Source organism: Mesoplodon mirus (assembly GCF_964341445.2).
Source record: "Mesoplodon mirus genome assembly, chromosome: X".
NCBI classification, from domain to species: domain Eukaryota; kingdom Metazoa; phylum Chordata; class Mammalia; order Artiodactyla; family Ziphiidae; genus Mesoplodon; species Mesoplodon mirus.
Genome location: NC_138981.1, coordinates 78,618,732 through 78,639,620, shown reverse-complemented (window position 1 = coordinate 78,639,620; position 20,889 = coordinate 78,618,732). Strand labels below are relative to the sequence as shown.

Here is a 20,889-nt window from a genome sequence, read left to right as displayed (position 1 = left end):
TTGTATGATTATACTTTTTTTCATTATGAGAAGTTTCAAACCTATGCAAAGTAAAGAGGATTTTCTAATGAAGCCACATGATCTCACCACTACACTTAAAAACTATTCAGCTATTCAAATTATTCATCAACAATTCATGTCCTAACTTGCCGAATCACTACATGCAACAAGTCCCCTGCCCCACCCATAACAGATTATTTTGAAGAAAAGTACATAATTATTTCATACTTAAGTATATGCCTCTGCAAGTTAAGACTTTTAAAAATATAACCACAATGGAATCATCAAACTTAAAATGAATAATTCCTTAATAGCATGAAATATCCACTAAGTGTTATCTGCTAAATTTTCCTCATAGTCTTACACGTGTTGTGAGACGTTTTTAAAGGCTTTTTTAAATTCAAAAGTTAGAACTCTCTTGAGCTTAATTTAAGGTTTGCATTTAGTACCAAAAATTATAATGTTTTTCCTTTTTCTCTTACTGTTGCTCCTGTGCACAGGAAGTTTAAATGACTTGCATGAAGTATTTGTCACAGTGGGGGGAAAAAGCAATAAAGCAAAAGAAACAAAAACATTTCTCTGATAGCGCAGTGCTTAAGAAAGTGAGAACTGGGAGAAAAATAAAAGTGCTATTCTACAGTGTTTTTTTCTGTTGTTTTATGACAAAGGTACAACAGTATCTATACCTAAATCAAGAGCCTTTTGAATAATACTTGCTGAAGAAAGTAGATTTCAATTTGTTCTTTAATTCACTAACATTATCCTCCATCCAATTTCCACATATATCAGAATATAAATCCTAGACTTCCTGTGACAGTAGACTGTAATGAAAATGCAAGCAGTATTGAGGCCAAACTAAGAGACAAAATAGTCTGAACTGGTTCTACTCTGTCCAAGCTAGACTCAATCCTCAACTGTTATTCAATAATTTTGAGCCCCCTTTTTTCCTACCAAAGCTGACAGGCAAGACTGTTGACTTCAGTAGAATGCACTTCAAGCACATATATCTAAAATTAGGAAATTAACAGAATGTTAGAATTCTAAAATTATGCACATTAAACATTAGTTTCTGAACAGGTTAGTATGCTTTCAAATTTCTTCACATGAGGTATTTTTGCTACCATTGCCACACCCCACACCATGGACTTAAATATTTAGTGAGTCTACTATAATGATTATTCCATTTCAGAGTCATATATTTCTATGTAACAATAATTCATTGTAAAAGAATAAGGAGAATTTTATTATTGTTTCATTACATAACTTTTAAAATCTAATTTTTCATTCTTTATTTGACAAATTCATAACTTTACAAGGTTTTCTTTTTCTGCATCTATTCACATGACACTAACACAAAACTTGATTTAATATTTAGGCATTTCCTATAGTATTTACCTTCCCATACAAACACATAAATGAATGGGAAACCAACAGAACATAACTTGCATTTTATTTATTTATCCAATTATAGCCATTAAAAAGTCAAAACCCTTAAAACATCTCAAGGAAAATTCACAGTTTGTTCTATATGCTTTTACTTTAGTTTTTTTTTTTTTTACATCATTATTGGAGTATAATTGCTTTAAAATGGTGTGTTAGTTTCTGCTGTATAACAAAATGCATCAGCTATACATATACATATATCCCTATATCTCCTCCCTCTTACATCTCCCTCCCACTCTCCCTATCCCACCCCTCTAGATGGACACAAAGAACAGAGCTTCTCTCCCTGTGCCATGTGGCTGCTTCCTATTAGCTATTTGTTTTACATTTGGTAGTGTGTATATGTCCATGCCACTCTCTCACTTTGTCCCAGGTTAGGCTTCCCCCTCCTCATGTCCTCAAGCCCATTCTGTACGTCTGCATCTTTACTCCTGTCCTATTCCTAGGTTCTTCAGAAACTTTTTTTTTTAGATTACATATATATGTGTTAGCATATGGTATTTGTTTTTCTCTTTCTGACTTACTTCACTCTGTATGACAGTCTCTAGGTCCATCCACCTCACAACAAATAACTCAATTTCATTTCTTTTTATGGCTGAGTAATATTCCATTGTATATATGCACCACATCTTCTTTATCCATTCATTTGTCAATGGACACTTAGCTTGCTCCATGTCCTGGCTATTTTAAATACAGCTGCAATGAACATTTTGGTACATGATTCCTTTTGAATTATGGTTTTCTCAGAGTATAGGCTCATTAGTGGGATTGCTGGGTCATATGGTAGTTTTTTGTGTTTTAAGCAACCTCCATACTGTTCTCCATAGTGGCTGTATCAACTTACATTCTCACCGACAGTGCAAGAGGGTTCCCTTTTCTCTGCACACTCTCCAGCATTTATTGCTTGTAGATATATATATATTTTTTGGTACACGGGCCTCTCACTGTTGCAGCCCCTCCGGTTGGGGAGCACAGGCTCCGGACACACAGGCTCAGCAGCCATGGCTCATGGGCCCAGCTGCTCCACAGCATGTTGGATCTTCCCAGAGCGGGGCGTGAACCCATGTCCCCTGCATCGGCAGGTGAACTCTCAACCACTGCACCACCAGGGAAGCCCTGTAGATATTTTGATAATGACCACTCTGACCTCCGTGAGGTGATACCTCATGGTAGTGTTAATTTGCGTTACTCTAATGTTTAGTGATGTTGAGCATCTTTTCAAGTGTTGGTTGGCAATCTGTATATATTCTTTAGAGAAATGTCTATTTAGGTCTTCTGCTCATTTTTGGATTGGGTTGTTTGTTTTCTTGATATTAAGATGCATGAGCTGCTTGTATATTTTGGAGATTAATCCTTTGTCAGTTGCTTCATTTGTATTTTCTCCCATTCTGAGGGTTGTCTTTTTGTCCTGTTTTTGGTTTCCTTTGCTGTGCAAAGCTTTTAAGTTTCATTAGGTCCCATTTGTTCATTTTTGTTTTTATTTCCATTTCTCTAGGAGGTGTGTCAAAAAGAATCTTGCTGTGATTTATGTCAAAGATTGTTCTTCCTATGTTTTCCTCTAAGTGTTTTATAGTGTCTGGCCTTACATTTAGGTCTTTAATCCACTTTGAGTTTATTTTCATGTATGGTGTTAGGGAATGTTCTAATTCCATTTTTTTACATGTAGCTGTCCAGTTTTCCCATCACCATTTATTGAAGAGGTGGTCTTTTCTCCATTGTATATTCTTGCCTCCTTTATCAAACACAAGATGACCATATGTGTATGGGTTTATCTCTGGGCTTTCTATCCTGTTCCACTGATCTATATTTCAGTTTTTGTGCCAATATCATACTGCCTTGATTACTGTAGCTTTGGAGTATAGTCTGAAATCAGAGAGACTGATTCCTCCAGCTCCATTTTTCTTTCTCAACATTGATTTTGTTATTCGGGGTCTTTTGTGTTTCCATACAAATTGAGAAATATTTTGTTCTAGCTCTGTGAAAAATGCCATTGCTAGTTTGATAGGGATTGCATTGAATATGTAGATTGCTTTGGGTAGTATAGTCATTTTCACAATGTTGATTCTTCCAATCCAAGAACATGGTATATCTCTCCATCTGCTTTATCAGTTTAATTTCTTTCATCAGTGTCTTATAGTTTTCTGCCTACAGGTCTTTTGTCTACTTAGGTAGATTTATTCCTAGATATTTTATTCTTTTTGTTGCAGTGGTAAATGGTAGTGTTTCCTTAATTTCTCTTTCAGATTTTTCATTATTAATGTATCAGAATGTCAGATTGAGATTTCTGTGAATTAATTTTGTATCCTGCTACTTTACCAAATTCATTGATTAGCTCTAGTAGTTTTCTAGTAGAGTCTTTAGGATTCTCTATGTATAGTATCATGTTATCTGGAAACAGTGACGGCTTTACTTCTTCTTTCCTGATTTGGATTCCTTTTATCTCTTTTTCTCCTCTGATTGCTGTGGCTAAAATTTCTAAAACTATGTTGAATAGTAGTGATGAGAGTGGGAAACCTTGTCTTGCTCCTGATCTTACTGGAAATGGTTTCATTTTTTTCACCATTGAGAACAATGTTGGCTGTGGGTTTGTCATATATGGCCTTTATTATGTTGAGGTAAGTTCTCTCTATGACTACTTTCTGGAGGGTTTTTATCATAAATGGGTGTTGAATTTTTTCAGAAGATTTTTCTGCCTCTATTGAGAGGATCATATGGTTTTTCTCCCTCAGTTTTTAATATGGTGTATCACATTGATTGATTTGCATATATTAAAGAATCCTTCCATTCCTGTTATAAACCCCATTTGATCATGCTGTATGATCCTTTTAATGTGCTGTTGGATTCTTTTTGCTAGTATTTTGTTGACAGTTTTTGCATCTATGTTCATCAGTGACATTGGCCTGAATTTTTCTTTTTTTGTGACATCGTTTTCTGGTTTTGGTAACTGGGTGATGGTGGCCTCATATAATGAGTTTGGCAGTGTTCCTCCCTTTGCTATATCTTGGAAGAGTTTGAGAAGGATAGGTGTTAGCTCTTCTCTAAATGTTTGATAGGATTCACCTGTGAAGCCGTCTCATCCTGGGCTTTTGTTTGTTGGAAGTTTTTTTTTTTTTTTTTTTTTTTTTTTTTTGTGGTACGCAGGTCTCTCACTGTTGCTGCCTTTCCCGTTGTGGAGCACAGGCTCCCAACATGCAGGCTCAGTGGCCAGGGCTCATGGGCTTAGCCGCTCCATGCCATGTGGGATCTTCCCAGACCGGGGCACATACCCATGTCCCCTGCATTGGCAGGCGGACTCTCAACTGCTGCACCACCAGGGAAGACCCCTACTTTTAACTGATTGGTCTACAGAAAAGCTATTTACCTTTAATTATTTTTTCCTTTTAATTTGGTTCCAAATATGCCTTCAAATTATCTTAATATTTTTACTAGTTCATAGAAGAATCTGTGGAATTCCAGAACATGTTTAGAAATTACTTTTTTTCAATATTTATTGAAAACAACTTTAAGTTTTTAAGATGTATACTGAAAGTTTCATTTTATTTTCTTATTCCACTATATAAAATCTCCAAAAAGAATGTCGTATATTAGTGAGGACAGCATGTATATGTCTTTTTCTGACAATAATGGAAATTAGTATTTCATTATTATTTATGTCTGTTAGTTTTATTGCAAAATGTGTTTACCATATTTTGTAGTTCCCTTTAATTTCTATTAACCTACATTTTTATTTGAGTTGGATGTTTAATTTCAGCACCTATTTATACAATCATATATTTCCCCCTTAATTTATTGTTAGAGTGAATTCTATTGGTAGATTTCCAAAAAAAAAAAAAACCAATCTTGCATATATGGAGTAAAACATACTCTGTCATCATGGTATATTGAGGTATTGTTCTCTTCATGTATTGCTTAATTTGGATGACTAAATATTTTTTTAGATTTTTTTGTTTATGCATAATTTAACTTTGTTTAACATTTTCTTCTTTTGTGCTACTTTTGAGGTTTAATATTTAAGCAGTAAAGTTTTGTTGGTTTCATAAAATGAATTATGGAATTTTATTATTTTTTTTTTAATGAATGGTTTAGGGGAGCAAATTTTGCCACCCCGAAATGTGTCTCTTTTGTATGAGGATTCATTTAAGCTCATTAATTTTAAGGTGCAAAAGACCCAGAAAGAACCTTTGACCTTCTCCCTAACTGACTAAAAGAATGTAGATAGAGGACCTGTTCCAGGCAGGCAGCTATCACCATAGATAACTATAGTATGAATTAAGTATATAGAAATGGAGGAACCTAGTAAAGTGTGTTTGTTAAAACTCTTCTCTGTGTCCCACCTTCTCTGCTTGGCCCAGCAAACATTTACTTTTTCATCTCCCTGTGAATTGCCTTCCTCCTCTTTGAAGTTCCAAACCACTACTCCCAACATCCTCTTTTGTCTTTAGTTGAAGGTGGTATTTAAGGTGAGGGTTTCAGCCATTTTGATGAGTTACTCAGTTTTCCTGAGTGTCTCTCATGTATCAGTGTTATTAAGTTTTTGTTTGACTTTCTCCTGTTAATCTGTCTCATGTCAATTTAATTCTTAGATCAGCCACAAGAACTTAGAAGGGTAGAGGAAATTTTCTTCTTCCCCCAAAATGGAATGAGTTTGAAAAATATAGGAGTTTTAAGTGTCTTAAAATTTATATATAGTTGAACAGGAAAACATCTAAGTCTGGTCTTTTTTTTTTTTAATTGGTTGGTGTTTAATTGCCTCTCTTCTGTCTTCTAAGATTACTTTTATGTCTAGGTAGTTTGCCATTTCTTTGGTCAACTTTGGTAATTTATATTTGCAATGAAATAATTTATTTCCTTCAGATTCTAAAATTATTTGAGTAGTGTTCCACATTAATTTTTTAAATAAGTTCCATATCCATGATTATATTTTTTTCTTATATGACATAATTTTACTTTCTTTATTATCCTTATTAAGTTTAGACAGAAAGTTACCTATTTTATTTCTATTTTTAAGGATTAACTTTTGGTTTCATTTGACATTTCTTCAATTTTTAAGATTAAAGTTTAGGGAAATGGATTCTAGAATAGCAGTGTGAGGAGCTTGCTCCAATAAAACAACCATAAGTGGTAAAAGTTATTGAAAAACAGAAATAAATAACCATTTAAAGTCTCTGGAAATTGTTCCAAGGGCATATAATACACTTTTTTTTTACAAGAAAATCTGGTAAGAACAGAATGTGTATATGGCATTGGAGCCACAGCTCACTCCCTTTCTCTAGAATCATGGGAGGTCCACTCATGCTGGGATCAGCCAGGAACACAGGGTTCCCTCCCCACCACCAACTTCCAATCTATTGTTTCAGTGTCTTCCAGGGATGGGAGGGTTACCAGTATATCTTACCCCTCCCAGATCTGTGTTGCAGAAGCTCTATTCCAGGCAAGACTGATTCTGGGAATCAATTTCTCTACTCAGCCCTCACTCATGGGGTACTAGCTCTTCTCCTGGTATGGCAGGCTGAGGATACTAGGGCCTAGTTACCTTCACTTCAGATTAATCAGAAGATGGAGCCATACTAAGGAGGCAAACTGAGAAAACCAGAAGCTACCATCCACCTTGGGTGTGAATGGTGTAGGGGAGCCTGAGAGTATTGAGCCACTGTCATGGTCACAAGGTCTGGAGCAATGGCAGAAAGATTTTGCACAGTGATAGAGACAAGTTGTAAGAACAGAAAACTCTGAAGCTCACCCCAAGTTATCAGGCTAAATTTGGAACGGAGTGTGGGGATGTTTAAGCCTAGGAAATTTGTTGAAAGTAATGCAGATTTTAGTGGTAAGCAATTCTGTTGCCTCCATGAGAAAAATTAACCAAACCATAGACCAGCTAGAACTTTATGAGAGACAACCAGGGAAAGAGACAACAGAGATGGCACCTCCAGGGTTATAACAAGAGAGAAGGAAGACTATATGGTCACAGATGCAGGCAGTTGGAAATAGGAATTGGTGGTAGGAGCTTGTGAAAGTTCTGTTTGAGTTGCTCCAATGTTCTCATTAAAATAAGAAACAATATTATCAGCCAAGGATGAGTGAATCATCTAGAAGAGTAGAAGAAAAAACACACTAATATGGTATGGTTGCTGGGCAGCATTAAGGTCCACTTGAGGTGAAAGAACAGTAACTTAAAGTTCTGACATTTAATGGAGTCAAACATTCACATTTTGTTGATATTCTTCCTTTCTTTGACTTCTACAAAACTACTCTTGCTGTTTTCTCCATCTTTATTATCTCTACCTCCCTGTCTCAATTCATCCTTTGTTGCCTCTTTTATAATCCATATCTCATCTCACCTCAAATGTCTTCCCAAAGAGGCCTTCTAAGGTTGCTGAGAATTTAGCTAAACCACTCCATGATATTGCTGTCTCAGCACCCATTTTGTGTGGCTAATAGCCTACAGGGGCCTTGAACTGACACTAGTCTCATTCGCTAGTGCATGCCCTAAATAATGGCCTTCAGAGTCACAAGTAAGTGCAAGTTCCTGATATGACTTCCTCAACACCTCTGGTGATAAAACAGTCACTCCTGCCTCCCAACTCCTTCCTCTCATGCCCCATTTAGGTAAGACCACTGTGGAACTTACCAAAACCCCATTTTTTGGTTTGAATTGACCAATCTAGCCTTAGTCCAGGAACCCCAAAAACATTCAACCCATGGACCCTAACAAAGGCAAATGCCCCAGGTCTTGCTGCTTGATCTCTGCCTGTACTCTGCCCTGCCTTTCCAATTTGGACCCTCAAGATGTGCTCTCTACATCTTCCTGGAGCTGTGAGTAATAACCTTCTCTATTTCATTTTCCCTTGTGGTCTTTGTTAAACAGGTGGTTCACCGACTGGTACCCCAGGGCTTTACCTAACAAATGTTAATTTAACAAAAATCACAACAAAACTGGCTCCGTATTTGACTAAACCAAATCTATTATTTCTAGGTTAATTTATTCATGGCAACTCCATGCACTTTACCAGTGATTGTTTCATTAGGGACATGTGACCTCATTTTGGCCAATAAAATAGTCAGCTGGGAGGTCCCTGAAGAAGATTTTTTCTCATTCTTGAAATATGACATCTCTTCTTCTTTCTCTGGATGTTGCTGTATTTAGATGTGACAATGAAATTGCAGCCGTGTTCTTACTATCAGCCTGAGGATGAAGTCAATAAACAATAGTAGGTAAAACCAAGGGAATTAACAGAGAAGCAAAGTTAGAGCCTGGATTTACCACATCTGAAACGTCCTCACCTTAGGATAGATATTGTGTTAAGTCAAATAATGAAATTTATAATTTTGAACTTATTTGAGTCAGGGTTTTCTATTATATGGAGCTAAAAGCATCTTAATACACATACTAAAGAGTCAGCCTGTATCATATTACTTTGTTGGATTTTCCTTACTGATCACTATCAGACATTTTCTAATAAATGTATGTGTATTCTTGTTTATTGCCTGTCCTCTGCATATCATTAGATCACTAGCTCCAGAAGGACAGAAACCATTTTTCTTCTCATGATTGTATCTTCAGTGACTAGAACGGTGCTTTCCACTTCATAGGCACTCATTAAATACCCACCAAAATATCAATTCTCTCTTTCAAGCCTGTTTTTCTTATTTTCTTCCTTGACTCATTATCTCACTCTCTAAATATTTGTTTATTTAAGATCTTTCCTTTACTGCTATCTTCCTCACTAATAATGTCCTAAGCGTAAAACTTTAGTAATAATATGATGGCCATGATCAGGTTAGGTGTTTGAAAATGCCCATAAGCATTGCCTCAGTGCCAATGGGATGAGAGGCCCTTGTGCTCTTCAGGTGACTAACAGCTTCACTTCATCAAGTGGTTAGATTTCAAGTGTCTCAGGGCTGAGGCACCTTCTCTAAGGACAGAGGGGGGTTGATTAGTTCATTTTTCTTTATTTCACTTCCCCATTGAATGGAAAGAGGTAAAAATCTAGTAAGGTGAATTATATATAGGGGTCACACCAGAGGAAACATTTTTCACTTTTTTCTTTGTCCTTTTAGTTGTTCCCTTCTCCAGCCAAAGTTCACAAGTCACATATTGCCATGATTGCTTACAATTTACCTATATTAACCCCAGTTTACAAGAAAGAAAAATGAGGCTTAAATATTGCCCCATGGTAATCTAGCTTTCAAGTGGAAAAACTTGGATTTGGGCCTAGATTTGTATGATTTTAGAACTTAACTACTAAACAATTACTGGAGGCAGATAGAATTCTAGCTAAGTCCACCTACATGTCAAAAGAATATACTTCTCTCAGAACCTGAATACTGAATGGAACAGCACTTCATCAGGCCTGATATTGTATGACAGATCTTAGTTAAGACATGTTTAAAACTAAAACCTGTATTAATCAGGGTTCTCCAGAAAAAAAAAAAAAACAGTACATATAGATAGATAGGTGGATAGATAGATAGACAGATATATATAGAGGGAGAGATAGAGACAGACAGACAGACAGAGGCAAAGACAGACAGACTGGCAGAGATAGAGACAGAGAGGTTGATTTTAAGGAATTAGCTCACACAACTGTGGAAGCTGGCAAGTCCAAAATCTTAAGGTACTCTGGCAGGCTGGAGATCCAGGGAAGTGATGATGTTATAGATCAAATCTGAACGTGGTCTGCTGACAGAATTACCTCTTCCTCAGAGGGAGGATAGGAGTTTGTTTCTTAGGGCCTTCAACTGTTTGTATGAGACCCACCACACATTGTGGAGGATAATCTGTTTTAACAAATTTTTCTTATTTAAAAGTTAATCTCATGTAAAAAAGACCTTGACAACAATATCTAGACCAGTGTTTGATCAAATCTCTGGTACTGTGACCTACCCAACTTGGCACATAAAATTAACCAACACAGAATCTCAGTTCTCTGCCTTGGTTACCTACCAAATCTAATTGCTAGAATCAATTTTGTTGGAAAATCTAGGGCAAAATATTTTAACCAGAGACATAGACAATAAGATTTTCTAAATAATCCATTTCCTGGATTTTTCCACTTGCTCAGCAGCACATTGCAGACAAGAATAATAGGATGATTGGATACTTCCTCCAATTGGATGGCTGGCAAGACAAGTACTTTGTATCCTTACAGTTCATGTTTAAAGTTCAACTTTTTTCAATGTCATTCCTGGTTGAGAAACAGACTTGTTTGTAAGACAATCTTTCTTGACACCTTACTGGACACAACTAGGTAAAACTAAAGCTATTTGGAGGGTCGTTGGCTGACCCTTTAAACAAATGCTCCCTTCTAGGCATATAACTGTATTGTAATATGTAAGACAATGACTTTAAGTACTGGAAATGGACAGTGTATGACTTAGGCTCTTAGTTTCATTGCGTTTGACCACGTGAATGCTTTCATAGAAAAATATACAGTGACAAGCATTATCATCTTTGTGCCTAAAAGGCACTCACATGTGTCATCTAGTAATTTACTTTTTTCTCTTCCTATGAATAAAGAATGCAGTGGAAAAAATTTACCTTGGACTATCGCAGGATAATTTGCTCTATAAATTTGAACTGTTCTTATAGAAACATTCTAAATTGAAAGCCACAACTTTTTTTCCTTTAGTTTATGAAAAATCATTTCCCTCTCCCACATTGAGTATATTATTTGGTAATAAATTTTTGTAACTACCAGATATATGGCGTCAAAGAGCCAATTGGTTTAGGTGTAAAATTTAAAAAAAGACTTAAGAAAAGGGCCAACAGTTTTCTCTCACTAGATAAATCTTCAATAACATTTCTCCCTTGACAATATCTAGTGAATATCCCCTAGTAGATAAACTTGAGCTTCAAAGCACCAATGTATTAAATAATCAATTTATCTACACTTCTTCACAACTCCAAGACAAGTAAAACAAGTTAGAATCCAGCAATTTTTGTCCCCAACCCAATAAATAAGGGATATTTACCTATTGTATTGTATTTGTTCTCTGTGTGTCTAGGTGCTCAATGTCTTCTACTTGCCATTATAAAAGGTAAAACCTCAGTTTTCCACCTCCTTCTGTGTTTCTCTTTCTTATGTATCTTCTTTACTACTCACACAGAATAGTTCACTTCTGATACTTCTAGTCACAAAATGTGTGGAGGTTTTTTTCCACACCAAGCAATTCTCTGCATGCAACACCAGGTGGGCGTGCTACAATTCAACTCAAGTCTGACACTAGATATCCAGATAGCATAGGATTCTATAAGTTAAATCTTCAGTCCTACAAGACTGCCCCCACCCCCAACTTTAGACACCAGTAGTAAGCACAGAGTGTTACCTGTGATTCCCACTGACCAGCTACAGATTGGAGATTCCTCCTTTAGGTTACATTAATTTACTAGAGCAGCTTACAGAACTCAGTGACATGTTTACTTAACTTTACCAGTTTATTAAAGAGGATGATAAAGGATACACTGAACATCCCTTTGGAAGAGATGCCTAGGGCAAGATATGTGGGAAGGAGTGCAGAGCTTCCATGCCTTTTCCAGGCACACCACTCTCCCAGCACCTCCACATGTTCATCAACCCGGTCATGTTTGAGTTTCTATGGAGGCTTCATCACATAGCCATGGTTGATTATTAACTCCATTTACAACCCTTTTCTCTCCTCAAGAGAATGGGGGCAAGGACGAGGCTGAAAATTTCAAGCTTCTAATCATGGCTTGGTCTTTTAGATGATCAGCTCTCATCCAGGAGCCCACTCAGAGTTGCCTCATTAGAACAAAAGACAATCTTACCACTCAGGAAATTACAAGGGTTTCAGGAGCTCTGTGTCAGGAACCAGGGTCAGAGACCAAATACTGAAACAAAAGATGTTCTTACTGCTCTTATCACTTAAGAATTTACAAGGATTTTAGGATCTCTGTGCCAGGAACCAGGGACAGATATGAATATATATGTATTTCTTATTACAAATTACAATATCACAGACATGATTCCTGAAATTTTCTTCATTAGTGGAACATCACCACAGCACTCATTTACTATTTAGTAACTGTGGGAAGGGGAACACAGTTACCTATTATTTTCTATTAATACTTTAGTTAATATTGCCCCATTAGATACTGAAAAATTAAAATGAAATGTTACAATAGTAGTCTTTGTGAAAAGTGGTAATTTGGGAAAGAGCATATCCTAAATTATCCCATGGACTTCAAAGAGCATGGAAGGAATGTTGTTGGGATATCCTGAGCCTCCTTGCACCAAACACTTGCAAAATGGTTGGTCTCTGATTCAATGGTGAACAGTGAAACCTAAGCAGAAAGTGAGATGATGCAAAACACTAACTGTATAAGTTAAATGATGTACTATCATGTATAATTCATAAAATGTGATGAAACAGGCACTTTGCCTCTATGGTCTTCCACCCAAAAACATATAGCCCCAGTCTAATCAAGGAAAAAACACCAGAGAAATCCCAACTGAGGGACATTCTACAGAATACCACACCAGTATTCAAAACTGTCAAGGTCACCATTAACAAGGAAAGTCAGGGAAATTGTCGCAGTCTAGAGGAGCCTAAAGAGACATGACTAATTAATGCAATGCATAATTCTGGATGGGAACCTGGAATGGAAAAAGGACTGTAGCAGAAAATTTAGGAAAACCGAATAAACTATGGACTTTAGTTGATAATAATGTACCAATATTGGCACATTAATTGTAACAAATATGCCATGTTAGCCATGTTAATAACATGAGAAACTAGGAGATGAGTATTTGGGAGCTGTAATATCTTTGCAATTTTTCTGTAAACCTAAAACTCTTCAAAACTGTTTATGAAGAAAATGTACAATGAATAGATCCCTGAGTTACTTAAGTTGTTGACAGGATTAAGCTTCCATTTATGGTTTTCTTTATTTTTGTCTTTTACTTTTGTTTTCCCCAATTAAATTTAAAACACTTTGATAGACAAGAAAAGAATTAAGCCTGTGTACAGGTTAAATTTCTATTGTTTTTATGCAGCTGTAGATTCTCAGATACTTGAAATGGCTATTGAGTTTGTAACCCAACTTACAGAAATTAAATACTGTACCTACTTGTCTGCTTCACAGTTGTGTTTTGTTTTGTTTTGCTTTGTTTGAAGCCATTTCCATTACACCATTAACAATTTATTTTATAACTCATTGTGACCAGTTCTAGCAATAAAAGCAGCAAGTTCAATAATGGTTTTAATCAAATTAAATATTAGCTCACTAAATTTTCCACTTGTTGAAATATAAATTTTAAACATTCTTTTCCAGTAGGGAACTTTCCCCCCATTCACAGAGTGTGTATTCACCATATTCACTTTTTCAGGTTTTTAGAGTTCTTGCCAAGGTTATTATGATAATGTCTATCTCTAACCTGGTAATTCCTAATCTACCTATTACTCACTACAGCTTGTGTTTTTTTTTTTATCCCAAATGGCTGCAGTCAAGCTGAGAAATAACACAAATTAACCTACACATGTGTTATATTTCTTCTAAATCTCCAATCTCCTTTTGCCACAAATTAATTTTTTGTTTGATTTAATTTTTTTGTTGTTGTTTTTACTTCTTTCATCAGCCAACCTTTGGTAAGAATGAACAAATTAACATCACAATTACAGAAAGATGGGTGAGAAAAGAAAGAAGACAAAAAGCACTAGATTATGTGCTCTATAACTCTTAATCAAACTTCAGGACTGATAAAAATACCAAGTGCAATGGAGTATTTACTGATCCTGTGTAGCCTGAGAGGTTTCAAAGTACTGGAATTCTCTCCATTTAGCCAAAGTGAAGCCAGGAGTGAAGTTATTTTGTTCCACAAATAATATCAACATTCTCCAGAATCTTATTTCACTTGGATCCTCAAGGGTTGTGTAGGGAAATCCTTAGGTGGCTTTTACATTAAATGAGACAATAGACCTATTCTGAAATAAATAAATATCTCAAGTTTGTCTTGTAAGATGCAAAGTAAATGTTCTAAAACACTACAATATTACTTACCAACTTTGAAAAGAGGGTGAAAATATGTGCATTTCAAAGAACTATATTGAAGGGACTGAGCAAACAAAAAAGTAAGCTAACTCATCAAAATGTTCCACCAAATGGTGTATTTTACTCTAGATAGATTTAAAAAACTATTTAAAATAAAATAAAACCTTTGACTTTTGAATTAATAAACACACACAATGAATATATATCTTCATTTCTCAGAGCTTTATTAATACCTATATTAATTAATAAGAAAACATGCAATACAGAATCTGATATCGAACAATTAATACACATTTGCCACTGGACTACATACTGCCATCCTGGGCCATACAATATCCAACCGTCTCACTTCCAAAGCATGGCTAGAGCTGCTTTGGGATACTGTTCACTTTCAGACGCTGCATGATGTCACAGAGGAGGAATCTTCTCAAAATACAAACATAAATACATATTTCATAAAATTCCAACTATTTTAAGCAGGGATAGCATAAATTTCACACATTTTATTTGTAAAAGTATCACGTACAATCACTAAACAATTGCCTTCATTTTTTTTTTAGTTGTGCACACACATTTTTCTGAGTGGCCTTTTCATTTTACTACTTTTACTGATGTCAACTTGTAGTGCTTTTAAAAATCATATTTACTGAAAGCATATGGATGGTTAGTGTAAGAAAGCTACTATGAATGAATATTTTAAGACCTCTGTATAAAATTGCTCTGGTGTGGTAATTGGCATGTTAATGTAAAAAGTTTCCTGTCCAAATATAATTCAGCTTCTCTTGCTCCAATGTTTACCAGGGCAATTGTGCCAGTTGGAAATAGGCAAAATAGTCTAATGATTGTGGGAAAAAGTTCATCTATATATAACCATAAATTTGGTTTGGAACAAATAAGAAAGAGGAAGGACAGGAAATGGTATCTATAGTGGAAAATATACATCAGAAGAATATAAAGAGAGAAAAGCTTAAAGAAATAGATGTTCACAAATGTGGATTAGGAGATATATGCACATTCAGACTTAATATAAACAACAAAAAAACTAATGTTGAAATATACATGTGAGTAAAACTTAATTTTCCCATGGCTTTAATGAAAGTGTGTGACAAATATTAGTTTGAGAAGGCAGAGGCTCTTCATAACTGTCACCAGTACACAATAGCACTAATCATTTAACAACCATTTTTTTTCTAACCAACTTTACATTACCAAAAATAAAATGTTAAATAATTAGATGAGACTACACAAAATGTACCCTCTAAATTTATTACATTGTTTGTACCATATGTAAGTTTATTTTTAATACACTGACACAGTATTAGCTAAAACTTGAAGATAAAGTTCAAGGAAAAAATATGTATGCACTAAGCATATAAGATACACAGTGTTTGAATACATACTTACAAATGTGGTATATTATCATTATAACTAGTAAATTAATGATCACATGTAACTGAACATGACCACAAAATAGAACAACCAGTCTGACTAAACATATTATTACCATCCTTGTCATTCAGTTATAAGTTCTTATTTCCAACTAAATCAAATCTTACTTTTTTCAAGGGAAATATTTTTGGTTGATGGTAAAATAAGACTTTTTGGAGTTCCAGGACTAAATTTTTGCACATTAAAAAATCCATCTGTGAGTTTTGTCAACCTACACCTCTGTCCATCCACTCAAAGAAAGAATTTGCAATGTGATGAGAAAGATCTCATCAGATCTGAAACCTTGGAAATTACAGGTTGCCATGTCCAGACCCAGTGGAAGCTTAGGAAGAGAATGCATAGGGGAGCATAACTGGGCTCACACCCCTTGCCTATTTGGCTACTTTGAGCCTGCTTCCATTCAAAGCCTCTCTGGTACAAGCACAGAAGAGGGTGCCCAGTCATTTAATATTCTAAACACAATCTAAGTCTGACTGTATAATCAGAGTTAGAAAGGGCAATAAAAGCATATTTGTTCATTCCTATATCTCTAGGAAAGGTATCAAAACTTCACAAATTTTACATGAGGATTTAAGAGCCACCCATATAACTCAATAAATCACACTATCAGAAAAAAAAATCCCAAATATCTAACATTGGTTTCTATTCTGATTTTCATTAATATTGATAGTAACTATTCATACTACTGACATTATTTAATAGTCTTTCAGTTTCCCTTTTTTATCTCTTTTTCATTTATTTCTTTTTGTGTGTGTAGATCTTAACTAATAATGTGGAGAAGAAAATGTAGAAATAACTAAAAAAAAAAGAAAAAAATTCTCACATTATCTTTGCAAGCTTTAGAGGAAAAAACATTCTAAAATTGACTGGAAGCACGGATTTTGTCATTCTAGGTTTCTTTATCTTCCCAGGTATAAAATCTTCATTAACCATAGCAAGAAGAATACCAACACATATACGTCATCATATTTCAATATCTTCACTTTCAAACATCATCAGTCCTTCAGGACTCATGCATCTGGAATACCAGGATGCTCCAAATCCCTTTGAATATAACAAACACAAATGAGGAAAAAAATCAGTAATACTAATTAAGTTGACATTTCAGTAATTAAACTCTAGTAGTTAAAAGTTAAGAAGTTCTACACACCAAATCAGATATGATTTAAAGAACTTCATAGTGGGAACAATATATTCTCAAAACGCTACGTAACCTGCTGGGCACATGAAGAGAAGCTTTCTCAACATTCAATGGAAACTTTCACCAATGAAACTATACATTTACCACAGTTTATAATACAACATTTACACACAGTTTAATCATAAATTACATATCTTCAAGTTACACATTACAAAGTCTACATCTAATTTAAACAAGAAGAAATATTCACTCCCCCCCACACCGCAACTAAAACATCAGTTGTCTCTTGGTTTAGTGTAATACTGAAATAAATATTTTCAGTTTTGCTATGGATGAAAATTAAGTTGATGGCGTTTCTGTAAATTGATAAAATGTGCACATAGAAGACCACGGACAGTTAAAAGGACAAAAAATAAAATAAAGAACAGACAACAGAAGGAAACTAATGTTCCCTAGGAATACTCATGTATTCTTTGCTTAGAATGACATATATTGTTTCATATATGAGATTTTGTTGGTTTATTTTTGTGTGTGTGTGTGTGTTATTGGGGTATTTCTTTTCGACCCCAAGAGGCAGTCATGAACCCCATTTCTCCCTCTGAACATCTCCTTAAAATTATATACTGTAACACATTTGATGTAGATTTATAATTATGTCTCTTGAAAAGTTCCTTCCTGACTATCATCTTGTTATCAATGGTTTTCTTCAGTAGGTTGAGCTAGAATGATAAAAATCCCTTAGTCTTATAGGTTTAGTATGTAGTTTTATCTACAGTTATGTTTATTTTAATTAGGAGTTGAATACATCCACCTTCTTTATGATTTTCTAAGCTGTTATATACAAATTTCAGAAGATAAAGAACCAATTAATAATGGAATATAGGCTCAATATGACAGATACAACATGATTTCTGATGCACTTTACACTAAACTACAAAAATAAATTTAACACAAAAAGAAAGAGGCCCTTTTTAGCAAATAATTGCCTAATTTGGGCACAGTTATTGCACTTCAGTGTCTCGAACTCTACTGAAGAGTAGAGAAATAGGTTATAGACATAAATCTGTACAGTTTTTATAAGTTCTTTACTGAAAAAATATATACAAATTATAACAACAATATATTCTTAAAATAAAGGTAGAAAACATAAAAAATACAGAGAGAGACAAAAAAATATAAGAGATATTTCCACTCCCTATTGGTCATTTTTGAAGAAAAACTAATAACAAAAAAGTGGAGACAACAACAAATATCAAACGAAAAGACAAACAAAAATGCTACCATACTTAAACCTTCTACCGTTGTCTAAACAAAAGTTTAGATAGAATAAACATACCCTTGGAAAATCAGATATTTGTTAGCTTTCCATTAGCTATGTACTGGGTCCACAAAAAACAGAATGGAAAAAAATCAGTAATATTGCACATGTTGGTAAAAATAAATGAAAAAATACAGTGCACCAGAAATAATATATACTATATATTAATATCTGCCATGATAAGCCTTTCTGTACAAAAGACTGTGACATTTTTTTCAATTTCTTTTATTTTTAAACACACATTCTGAGTTAATCAAATTGTAAATTTATTTTTAACTTTTGACTAAGGGTCTAGCTCTAGACTGGATTCTGGTATCAGTTTCTATTTACATAGCTATTTACAAATCTAACAATTTGAAGTATTCATTGAAATTGGATCTTAAACTTCGATTATATACATCCTGTTGGAAAATGTGAAGTAGCCGTTTTAGTTTTATAAAGGATGTTCTTCCATAATGGGAGAATCTCCCCTAGAGGGTCTGGCCTGCTGCCCTGGAGTGAAGGTTGTCAAGGGAATGACTTTAATTGAATCATCACTAGGATGAAGTCTTTCAGACATGGCGTAAAACTGAGATCTTGTACTACCTTGTGCTGCCTGATCAAGAGAAAGTAGTCCATCAGGACCAGCACCTTGCCCCCATCCTTGCTGCAGACTGATTGGTGGTTGTGCAGGGCTGCGATGGAGGGCAGCAGCCTGTGGCAGAGGAGGGCTGCAGTGGATGGCAGCAGCCTGTGCCAGGGGAGGGCTGTAGCGGATGGCAGAGGCCTGTGCTGGTGGAGGGCTGTGGTGAAGACCAGTAGCCTGTGCTAGAGGTGGGCTGTGGTGCAGAGTGGAGGTCTGTGCTGGTGGAGGGCTGTGGCACAGTGCAATAGCCTGGGTCACTGGCGGACTGTGGCAGAGTGCAACAGTCTGTGTCACTGGAGGGTTGCGCCGGCGAAGAGTGGTCTGCGTCAGGGGTGGGCTGTGGCACAGAGCAGAGGTCTGTGCCTGTAAAGGGCTGGAATGGCTTAGAGAAGCTGGCATCCAGCAGGCATCAGAGTGGCCCAAGATGAGACATTCTTGAGTGCAGTTGTCAGAGGCCTCTTCCACGGTTGGTTGAACAGTTATTTCTGCAGCTGTTAGGGTGGGAAACAAATGACAAAATTTATGTTTCAAAAGCATATGTTTAATAGCTACTTAAAATAAATCATATTGTTATAGGAACATTTAATACTCTATATATAAATGCATCAGAGACTTCTAATATTTTCACAATTATACTTGATTTGTCAAGAAATAATTCCTACAGTAATATAAATAGCCAGGAGTGGGAGGATGGCATTTCATTTCTATAATCAGGATACTTTGGTTTAGTCTCCCAAATGTAGATATTTTAAATTGTGTTTGTGACTGTGAATGGAAGCTGTGGTCATTGATCTCTACACACAAGTCAGTTGAAATATGGTCCTAACACAAAGAGACGACATGAGTGAAATCAGTCACAGAATGGAAAATGGAAAAACCAGTCACAGAAACATGTAATTAACTAACCAATTATAGCTAACGGTTTGGTTAAGAATCTAATTAATTAATCTGAGAATAAATCTAAGAATCAATTAGGTTAACTTGGAAACATAGCTTATTGAACTCTAAGATATGCCTTTTAGTTTCAAGAATGAAATATAGATATATAGCTATAATTATCTTAGAGACAATTGATTTCTGTAATCCTCATTTTCTGAAATCATGGCAAATCAGTTTAGCAACAATGAATTACAGATCCAAAATACTTAGCTCTAAACTGCAATATTTTTAAAAACTCCTTTATAAGATTTCTGTAACATTTTCAAATGCCCATAGGTATCAAATATCAATAAGTATACCATACAAAGACTAGCCAAGTAAAGATAGAGTAGGTATATCAATATAAAAGTTGACTTTAGAGCAAAGAATGCTACTAACGATAGTGAAGGATATTACATCATGACTTTTTTTAAAAAGGTCATTTCTCTAAGAAGACATAACAATCCTAAAAGTTAAAAGTAGAATTCATGTTCCTATAAGTCCTCAACAGGATACAGAGTCCAGGTACTGTCATTATCCTATCACACTTAAAACCAAAGAATAGTATATATCAGAAGTGATTCTCATTAATAAGACTAATTTTCTCCATTAGATAACCATTTACTTTTCTTCATTTAGAAGGCACTTTAAAAATGTCTCTATGATATTAACATTTAAAATATTCTATACTTTTGCACAATTATATTTGAGAAGTATTTGGGAAGGTAGAGCTTTATATATTTGTGGTGACATTAAATCATAAAAGCATGCATGGAAATATATGAACATACATACAACTATACTTTAAAACAAAATTTAATTTCCTCCATCAGAAAAGCAACTGATCTGGCAGCTTTAAATTTTACAACAAAAGAATACATCATAATTTCAACATTGAGTTATTTGCCTCTTTATGATGAGGAAACAGATACCAAGTCATTTTCACTGAAATATATGATTTATAGAAACTCCTTTTTTAACAGCTT

General features: G+C 35.1%; 1 protein-coding gene across 8 annotated transcripts in view; it reads right to left on the bottom strand.

Moving 5' to 3' along the window:
- Window positions 1–18,793: 18,793 nt before the first annotated feature.
- The window catches only part of PCDH11X (protocadherin 11 X-linked), a gene marked incomplete at both ends in the record, with an annotated part of 677,500 nt that continues 675,404 nt past the window's right edge, over window positions 18,794–20,889 (bottom strand). For 6 of the 8 annotated variants that reach the window (XM_082610668.1, XM_082610669.1, XM_082610670.1 and 3 more), the window contains one exon: window positions 18,794–19,476. In XM_082610668.1, coding sequence (XP_082466794.1) covers window positions 18,794–19,476 — 683 coding nt within the window. The remainder of the gene's footprint in view (window positions 19,477–20,889) is intronic. The other 2 variants (XM_082610673.1, XM_082610675.1) reach the window with 2 other exon arrangements.